Consider the following 10,497-nt stretch of genomic DNA (forward strand, 5'->3'; position numbering starts at 1 on the left):
ATTTACAGAATAAAGCCACGAAGGGGTCAAAAAATAGAAGAAAGAAGCTGCATGACCACCACTTGGCTCACACTCCTATGCCAATCTGGATGATGTTTATTGTCAGGATATGGTATATATCATGTAAAGCTTTAAAAGATCTTAATGCTTAGTATGATTATGAAATCTCATAATTTATAATATGACAGGGAAAATCATTAATGCCAATACACTTGAGGGTAAAAGCGGCGTATGGTACTTTTCGTGATAGATATAGGGGTGATGAGAAGAATCGGGATAAGATCAAGGCTAATCTCGAGTTGGTGGTGAGACTTATACATATCTTGAGTAGTATTATTAATTCTATTTTGTTGTTAACATTACGAGGAAACAAGAACACAAATAATATGGTCTTTACCTTGAATTAACTATAGATTTGTGCTTTAGGAGGGATTTGAGGCTGCAACCAAGGAGGCTGCATCTGTGTACATTTCACATGAGGAGGAACAAACCGAGCCGGACCCTCACATGCTTTCTGCAGAGGAGAACATCAATCTCACACAGAACCTGATGGGTCATAACAGGTATGGATGGTAAAAAATCGAATCAATTTGAATACTACATACTATTTATATTTGTTTACCATTATTGAATTTGAGAGCAAAGTTTAATATTTATTTCTCCCTAATAATAGGAGAGGAAGATATCCTCTGCATGGTGTCGGAGCTTCACCCGGCATAAGCATGAGATCATCCATAGCATCCTTCACGCCATCTACATCAATGAGAGCAGCCACAAGCAGTTTCCAGGCTATGCCATTTGTTGCACGTATCTCTGCGTATCTGATTGACAAAATTGACCCGGAGCTGCATATTCAGGTGACTAATGAGATGACTAGAGTTGCGCTGACGGTGAACTCGATGGACGATCTCATGGGGTATATTATATAATATTTAGGCGGTGCGATTTCTTATAGCGCATATGGTGGTATCATACGGATCATTAGCTCGATTGGCGATAATTCTAACGCTAGACAGAGCAGTGCTCAGGTACCTTATTTTTTCTTATATTTATAAAGTTATTTTTATTTAATATGTTATCAAACACCACATAATGATTATTCAATTGAACATTCAGAGTGGAGATATTAGAGGGAGCAGCACTCGTTCTTGTAATCGGGATAGAGATACCCCCGCCGACGACGATAGATGAGGTTTTTTTATTTTTAATGCAATAAACAGTTTTATTTGTTATAACACTACATTTATTCATGTCGTGTATCCTATCTTAGTCATGTGCATTGTTAGTATATATGATGTTGGATGTATATATTAGACGGAACTGGTTGATGTATATATTAAAGTGGATGGTTGGATTTGTGCAATGTGTTGGATTTGGTTATATTTGGTTTTGAATGAAATTGTTATGAATTTTGATTATAATTGGATGGTTGGATGTATTCATGTGTATAGTATTTTCTGGATGTATTCATATATTAATGTAATTGTACAAGAAAATACAAATTGTAATTAATTTTTTTTGTTGGAAAAAAAAAGCAACCTAGACGGAATTCTGTCTAGGTTGGAATTCTGTCTAGGTTGAGTCAACCAACCTAGACAGAATTCCGTCTAGGTTGTCATAATCAACCTAGACGGAATTCCGTCTAATCTGGCAGACTAGACGGAATTCTTACTTCCGTCTAGGTTGATTTCCGTCTATATTGATCAACCTAGACGGAATTCCGTCTAGTTTGATTCAATCTAGACGGAAGCAAAATAAACTGACCTAACTAGACGGAATTTCGTCTAGTTGAACTAACCTAGACGGGATTTGGATCAACCTAGACGGAAATTTCCTAACTAGACGGAATTTCGTCTAGTTGAACTAACCTAGACGGGATTTGGATCAACCTAGACGGAAATTTCCGTCTAGGTTGCTCGTTTGAACTAACCTAGACGGGATTTGGATCAACCTAGACGGAAATTTCCGTCTAGGTTGCTCGTTTTTCTACCAGTGAAAGTATTTTAAGTCCAACTTCGTCTACCATACCTCTCCCAAGGTTGACTAGTCAAAAAATGAAAAAAGCCTGCGCTTATTAAACTTATTTGGCACAGATCACACATTAATTTCCTAAACATCGACCCCTTTATTCTTCTTCTCTCTCCACGTCTACATACATATATAGTTCGTAGAAGAGTTTATTCTTCTTCTCTCTCCACGTCTACATACATAGTTCGTAGAAGAGTACACACAACAATGAGAGATAATATACCACAACAACAGCAGCACACGATCGATCAATGCACCAATGCGTTTGTCCAATTATATTATCTAAAACAGATCCTCCTCCTTGTGAGTCTCGATCACAACATCGGACCGAGGACAGGCGACGCAAGTGAGCACAAACCCCCGGTCGATCATATCATCATCAAGGTAGCTCTGATCCGACTGGTCCACCTTTCCCTCCACCACCTTCCCCGCGCACAGGACGAGGCACTTGCGCTGCCTTTAGCCGCGCCACGAGTACGTTGCAGGTGGAATACCCGGCTCTGCCTCGCCGCCGCGCCTCGAGGATGTACGAGTCGCCGGGCATCGTACCTCCTTGGTAGCCAGTGGGGAGTTATGAGCTTGACCTTGTGTACGTCGCCCCCATGGCGAGGTGACCTTTGCCTCGGTCCAGAGGTCAGAAGACCGAAGGAAGACGGCGGCGGGCGGTTGGTAGGAGGGGAGGGGAGAGGGGGGGGAGGAGGTGGCTAGGGTTTGAAGGGGTGGAGATGGAGGCCAGTTATTAGTTTGTTGATTGGGTGGTGGGCTAGGGGGAGGGGGAGGCTTGGGGTATAAAATGGAGGGAAGTGTGAGGTTTCGAGTAGGACTGCATGAATGTTGAGACAGTGGAAGGGCTTCTAGTGAGGGCGTTACCACTTTTTTTGTGATGGCTGTTAGGATTTACGCCGGTGGGGGTAAGGGTTGAGGGCGTGTGGCTACTGGGTTTGGTTCCTTGGGGTTGTGCGGTTGGATTGTGCCATTAATTGTCAGATTGTGATAGATGCTACGCATGTGCGCTTTCTAACATTTATTACTGTGGAGGTGAGTGATAATTAAATGGTTCGTTTGAAAAGTGTGAGGGTTAAGACAATGAGGACTGAAATTTAAAGAAACAACGACCATCTTAAAATAGAAGATAGACAAATTTATAGAAAACCAGACAGGTTTTTCTTTTTCTTTTTCTTTTTTTTTATAATACATGTGTCATGTGTAAAGTTAGATAGATAAAAATAAAGGTTTTTTGGGGCAAAATAACCCCCAAATCTTTTAACTTTTCAAAATGTAGCGCCTCGAGAGAAAAACACACAAATCTCCAACATGGGGATAATACAAAATTTGGATGAGTGGTGGACATATTCTCACCTTCTACCATACTTGCAAGGGCAATAAGAGAGTCTTCACTCTTTTGTTTTCTAGATTATTCCATATATCACAAACATTTTGTCTTTCTTCTCCCTCTTTTTTTGGTTTTCTAGAATATTCCATACCATACTCTCATAACTACATATCTAATATTTTTTAGATCCTAAAAGAAATATAAATTAAAGTTTCTATTAGCAAAAACAATAATATGTATAGCTAAAAAGCCAAAGAATATAAAGTATAAAATAGTTTTTTAATTATAAGTTTTGTGCATTAGGCACATGCATTTTATTCTACAATAAAAGAAATAAAACATATACAAATGATATTAAGAGATGTTATAAACCTCAGTTTTCCCTATATAGCTTTCTAAGATTTAGGATATCACATTATAATTATAATTGAATCTATGATGCATTTTTTGAGATATGAAAAAGTTTTGCGCATGTTACACATGCATATGCACGCATGCTAATGCTAGTTATAATAAACATCAAGATTATGGGAGTAATTTAATAAATATGGATGATTTGGAGTATATAGCTGAAAAACTCTAAAATAAAGATAAATAAATTTAGAGAAAAGTAGACATGCTAACATAAAAGTTAGATAAATTCAGATAAATATTTACAAACTAAACAAAAGACAAGAAAATAAATCAAGATAAAGATTTACAGACTAAACAAAAAACAAGCACTTTTGTTAGCCAGGCTCAAATGAGGCCGACTCAAACCTGAAACAAATCAATAACACGTTAGATGCTTAGATCACAAAATGTAGGGCTTGGAAATCTCTCAGATGAAGGGAAGTTTTTTACCGTATACTTCAAACTTTCCAGAAAAATAAATTAGCATGCATTATGCAAACATGATATTTTATGTTCTATCCAAAAAATTTTACTACTGGCATCAGTTGATATAAAATTATGTGCACAAGAAGCTTTTTTACACCCACTGTCAAATAAAAACATAGCAAGAGCCAGCCTCTGGGGTACATATTTTCTGCAAGGAACTAACAGCCTTTGGATTGCACTTCAGAAGGTTAGCTAGGCCAGCGGTGTGTTATATCTGATGCGATTTTATCAAAAGATAAAATTAGGGAGGGTAACGAGAACTAGACAGGAATAAAGTTAAGATATACGTACCATTTTTGCAAAATTGGCGATATTGTCATCGGCAAAAGAGATAGTGACTGGTTTGAGATACTCGCTCGAACATTTGCCTTCTCCATATAAACGATTAAAGCTCTCTATGGCACTCTTCTTTCAACAGCTTCTCCATTGACTAGTTCATATCAAACATTTATGACCAAGTTAGATATCAATCACATTGACTCGTACGTCTAATCAAGTTAGAAAACATAATGTGCACAGAAATTGCTTCTATGTGATAAAGTAAATGGTTATCTTCTCACACTGGAGAAGAACATTGACAACCTAAGAAGTTGGTAATGAGCTGGCCATACATCTACATCCAGATTTTATAGTCCGCATACTTATGGGAGAATTGTATGTGCCACACAAAATACAAAAGCAAAGATATTTTTAAGTAAACAAATAATGCGAAAAAAAATGAAGGATGCGAAAAAAATGAAGGAATACGGACAGATAAATTTAATTATAATCATAACCCAAGGCCAAAACCTATGCTCTAATAATTTTCAAAGCACTTACTAAGGTGGAGATGACCTTTAAGAAAAAAGCACGTACCTGCTTTATAGCTTCTGGCGTTCATACAACTTCTTCATAAAACTCGACAATACAGCAGAGTCGTTGCATGCGTCCCTTGCTGATAACCATTCTTCCTCAAGATGAACATTAGCATCCCTGTGGAACAGATAGTTTCTGGCATTAAACACCATACCGCAGAAAGATTGTCACCCAAGGGCATCAGCCATGAACTGATTTCATCTAATAGAAATGTCTAAATAAAGGAACTTTTGATAAAATAAATCTTTTACATGCTCAAATGACGAGATTACCTCCTCAGACTAAGCACCTCATAGTTTTTCCGCAAATAATCAGCATATTTGGTGAGAGCATCCTGTGCATAGGGTTTGCCCACTGTTCTGACAGCAGCTGCATTGAGCAAGTTTTCTAGAGAACCATGCTTTTTTAAGAGCTTCATTGCTGTCTTACGACCAAATCCAGGAGCCAAGTGCTGAAGTCCAGGAACACCATCAACTTCATCGCCCATGAGGCACCCTAGAAGATATTGCAATGAGGTTACTAATGCAATGATATCAAATCAAAATGGAGCTGTCAAGTCGGTTCATTTTTAGTGGAAGGAGATTAAAGGGTACAAATCTATGAAAGAAAATCCAAATATGCATCTTAGATACAGATATCCGTTAGTGTCAGATGGATAGGAACCTAAGCTCAGGTACTTCAGCTGAATTGAAGCATCACGAAAATAAAGTACGACAGGGTGCAAAAGCTAAAGTCGAGGACTAATCCATATGTGATCAAACCCCTCTTAACCATAAGACTGAGACCAGTAAAGGAATACACGAGGAAAATATGAATTAGCCATCTATGGGTAGTATGTCAAATAAAAGAATGAAATACCCAGTTCTTGAACAGAATGATGCATATACAAATGAGATAAAATTACATGAAAGCTATAATGAATGCAGAAAAAAATAAAATTTTCTTATAATGAATGACCCTAAACTAATCTGGTTAAAACAGCTCAAGACTACGAAATGTTTCAGTTAAAAAATACACATATTGTTTAATTCTAGAGTTCATCTCTACTACTTCAGCTTCCTACACAATTTGTTAGGTGTTTATCTGATTCACATAGATACGGACACTGTTTCTACTTCAGTACATAGCTGTAGCTGTGGGCAGTGGAATATATTTATCTCAAAGAAGACAACCTGCACTCTTTGCAAATTGCAACACTAAAACTTCCTCTTAAAATGTATTTACCTGCAGAGGATTTCCCTTAAATGATCAGCAAGAACCAGAAGAGCTGCCTCTATTACATCCAGTTGCCAACTGGAACTGTAGTCATGTCGCTCTCCCTCTAAAATGAGGCTGAAGATTCCATAAGAGATTCAAGAGAGATTCACAACGGCTGTGGAGCATCAACGTAATTTAAACGTTCTATTTGACATTTAAAATGCTGGTTGAAATACTCTACTGATAAGACCTATAAAGTAAGCTGGAAGGTAGAAAGCGGTCATACAATTTAATCTCATACAAGCAAGAAGTAACCCTCCTTTTTTTTACCTTCTCAAATAAGCAATCTACACTACAAGATTCAATATCCTCCTCTTTCATTTACTCCTTGAAACCAAAGATGAACTAATAAGTGTCATAAACAAGGCATCGAGTTTCCTTGTAATAATGAATTCCATCACAAAATACTTTTTATCAAATGTATGGTAATGGTATTTATAGGATTCAAGGGTGTTGATAGCGATAACACACAAACTCTCATAGGATAACAATAACTATAACATCAGCAGCAGCAGAAATAATTCTTGTAGTGTCAATATAGTGATGAGATTAAAAAGAGCACCCTTTTGCAAATTATGTTATCATACTGCCACTTCTTAGTAAAGCTAGAGCAAAATGAGTACACAATAATTTATGCTAAAGCTTAGGTCTCGCATACTCATAGAAAGATTAAAGGCTGAAGATTTAGCCATTAAGGATGTATGCTGAAGAGAAAAAAGCAAAAAAAAGGAGTAAGTAGGAGATGTATACTCACGGAGACTGAGATCTGAGCTTGGATCACAGTTGTATTGGGCAATGTAATGTCGCAAAGTATAAAATGACCACCGCCCAAGTTCAGGCATGGGCATAACAAGTTGCACATCTTCTGATATAAGCTGCTTGAAATCTTTGTCTGGTGAGCCAATGACAACTTGGAATCCCATTTGTAAAACTTGATTTGTAAGAGTAGCCACCACATCATCTGCCTCATATCCATCGACTTTAATTACCTGCATTACTGAATGGTTTAAGTTCCATCCTTTGGCAGTCAGAGATCCTTCAAGTTGCATACATCTATAACTGAAAATCTAATGTTGAAACTTGAATCCACTTCATAGATGTTAGTTTGTCGCCCAGAATTCAGCCTAACCAAGAAACTGCCCTTCCTAGGCATATAAAGAATGGAATTATGTGAAGTAAACAATTAGAAAGTATTTAATACGTACATTGTATGCAATTCATAGGCATTTAAATATTCAGCATCATGAAAAGCACGTTTGAGTGCTATTCCCTCTGAGTAACAGACAATTTTGTCGTGTTACATAATACAACAACAAATATAAGTAACTCAGTTTAGGTCAACATCTTTCGCTGCGTGTTGCCTTTAATGGAAAAAAAACTATAATCTAGTTGGGCAAACAAGAGATGATGCATGCATTAATGCTGCCATTTTACCTAGTTGTAGCTCCAAAACAATAACAAAATTTCTGCTTAAATGAGACACAAAAGAATGAAGGTGAAACACGAAATAAGCAACTTCTGGGGAAAAAAATCGATCACATTCTTTACATTTAAACATTCACCATTACATGTTTGAACATGAGTGATTATAATTTTGACCAAAAATCTTGCAATACGTTAATCTTCAACCTTCTTGTCACATGGACTGACTATTGACTATCAAGACTCCTAATACCTACTTGTCTCTCCACCCCTCCATAATAATAGCCTTAAGAGTTAAACATAGAAAACAAGAGCACCTCATAAGCATCTGTCTGGTCATGGTTAAGCTCGAACTTTCTGTACACTCTTCTTTACTTTGATAATTTTGGGTATGTTTGCCAGTTACCTTCATAGCTAACCTCCATTATTGTATCATGACATTAATAAATCCTACATAAAATAATTAAGAAGTGAGAAGCGCGGACATCATCCCTCTTCATGAGTGAAATTGTGTAAGCATCAAAATAGATGAAAGATATCATGAGATGTGGGATAAAAATGGGTTTGATCTAGGCCTAGCATGATACAAGAACGAACATGACTGACCACAATTAGTTTTGAAGATTCCATAGTAAGCTTGTTAGCATATACGTGTATCCTCTTGCTTTTCTTTATTCAGAACCACAAGAATTGCTTTTCTTGATGCTTCCTTTAAAAGTTATTTGTACATTTACCCCTTAAGTCATTGATATTTGCAAAACTACCCTCAAATCTTCATGATTGCAAAATTACCCCTCAAATTAACAACATTGATAAAAAATACCCTCCAATCACTTATCAAACAATTTAACCACGGGTTTACTCTTTTACCCTTTCTCTAATAAGCTCAGCCTGATTGAAAATCCCCATCTCAAATTAGTTCAAGATGAAGAAGAAGACAACACTGCGGACTAGGTCTCCTGACCGGACTTCTTACTCTGCTCACCAAGCTACCTCAGTGCAGACAACCCGCTATCACCACCATCATCATCATCGCCTCCATCAATGAAGTCGCATTCAAATGAAGGGGAGGAAGGAGAGCAGGGAGAGAATGGGGAACTATCTGCAAGGCGACACTGCCCAATGGTGGGATGGTGACAACGATGATATGAGAGGGAGGTGTCACCTTTCATAATCCATGCCCGAAATCTAATAGCAAAGGATCTTCTCATCTTCATCATAGCCCATGCAGTGGCTGAGCTTAATAATCCTAATGATTCATCTTTTTACTCAATCAATTGACCAAGAAACAAAGTCAATTCTTTGTGGATTTTCTGTTGCTGCTAAATTGGGGGTTTTTTGGTTGAACAGAAGAGATAGATCTCAGCTGATGCATGCCCTTGATTCAATACGAAACGATGGAAGATGCTTATGTCTTTTTTTTTCCTTTTTTTTTCTTTTTTTGGGGGGGTGGAGGGTGGGGGGGATGGAGAGAGAATAGAGGGAAAATCAGAAGTTTAGTTCTCTATCGTTATCTATCTACCTCTAAATCACAAATCATCAATGGACCATACCTGTAGTTAGAGAAGAATGCTAGGGTCTATTATCGAGGTTTTTATATTTAAGATTGTAATTATGAATTAATTAACTAAAAAGGGTAAGTTAGTCATTTTAAAAGTTTTAACAGAACTAAAATGGAATATATCGAGTATATTCCCTAACAATAAGTGGAGGGCATTTTTTTCCTAGTTTGTTAATTTGAGGGGTAGCTTTGCAAATATTAAGATTTGGAGGGTTATTTAGCAAATATTGATAATGTAAAGGGTATATATGCAAATAATAAATCAAAAGATTGCCACACTAGAAAGCAAGAACACTTTTTTTATGCCCTCGGTATCCTTGTTTGAAACATGTTGGACCATCACTCCATGAACACTTCGCTAGTGCTTTGTGGAAAACCCTCATTCTTGTCCAACTAATTTGTCTTAAGTTGTAGGTGAACACCTTCTTTTTTTTTAATCCATGAGACTTAAACTGATTAGATGCAACTTGTTTAACGGATATCTAATAGTTTGCTAACACATAGAAACATGTAAATTTCGTTGGCCCTTTCTCGAGTTTTTGCCACCCCATACTCAACAAGAGAAGACATCTTGCTAATATGACTGATCCATCGCCAACTAGTAACAATCCTAGGGAAGAAAATAATTGCATTAGATTTGGATATTTCTTCTAATAAATGAATAATTGCATTGAATTTGGATATTTCTTCTAATAAAAAACATACCATTAGCTATCATTTTTTTTTCTTATTGTGCATATAGCCATATAGATAAACATATAAATGTGCATGCACGTGCACGCCCAAACCCGCATACATATATTTATATATGTTATGTGATGTCTGTGTGTCTTCAAAGGTATTTTACTTATATGCTCCCAAATCATGCGAATTTTTTAATCTAATCATCATAATTTCTATTTTATTCTCCAAATTGTAAGCCAAAAATTTCAGTCTACATCGTTACTGGTATGAAAGAAATCATTATTTACTCGTCCATTTTTATTTGACAAGATTTAGCAGACGCTGATGTACTAACACTGGCTAACTCCTGTTACCAAACAAGGTCCTAAACTATATTCTCTAAACAATGTCTAAATTTGGGACTCAAGGGAGGTGATGTGGGGTCAAATAAATATTATCAGATCACATCAAATGGCATGCTAATGCCAACTAAGAATTG

At 36.9% G+C, this 10,497-nt stretch overlaps 1 protein-coding gene across 1 annotated transcript in view; it reads right to left on the reverse strand.

Annotated features, from left to right (window-relative positions):
* Positions 4,136–10,497, reverse strand: part of LOC109826051 (5'-3' exonuclease) — a 7,791-nt gene continuing 1,429 nt past the window's right edge. The window contains exons 3-7 of the mRNA XM_020392998.1: positions 7,107–7,341; positions 5,368–5,590; positions 5,096–5,212; positions 4,532–4,670; positions 4,136–4,454 (exon numbers count right to left, since the gene is read on the reverse strand). Coding sequence (XP_020248587.1) covers positions 5,101–5,212; positions 5,368–5,590; positions 7,107–7,341 — 570 coding nt within the window. The 3' untranslated portion in view covers positions 4,136–4,454; positions 4,532–4,670; positions 5,096–5,100. The remainder of the gene's footprint in view (positions 4,455–4,531; positions 4,671–5,095; positions 5,213–5,367; positions 5,591–7,106; positions 7,342–10,497) is intronic.

Source organism: Asparagus officinalis, chromosome 10 (genome assembly GCF_001876935.1).
Source record: "Asparagus officinalis chromosome 10, Aspof.V1, whole genome shotgun sequence".
In the NCBI taxonomy this organism is placed as follows: domain Eukaryota; kingdom Viridiplantae; phylum Streptophyta; class Magnoliopsida; order Asparagales; family Asparagaceae; genus Asparagus; species Asparagus officinalis.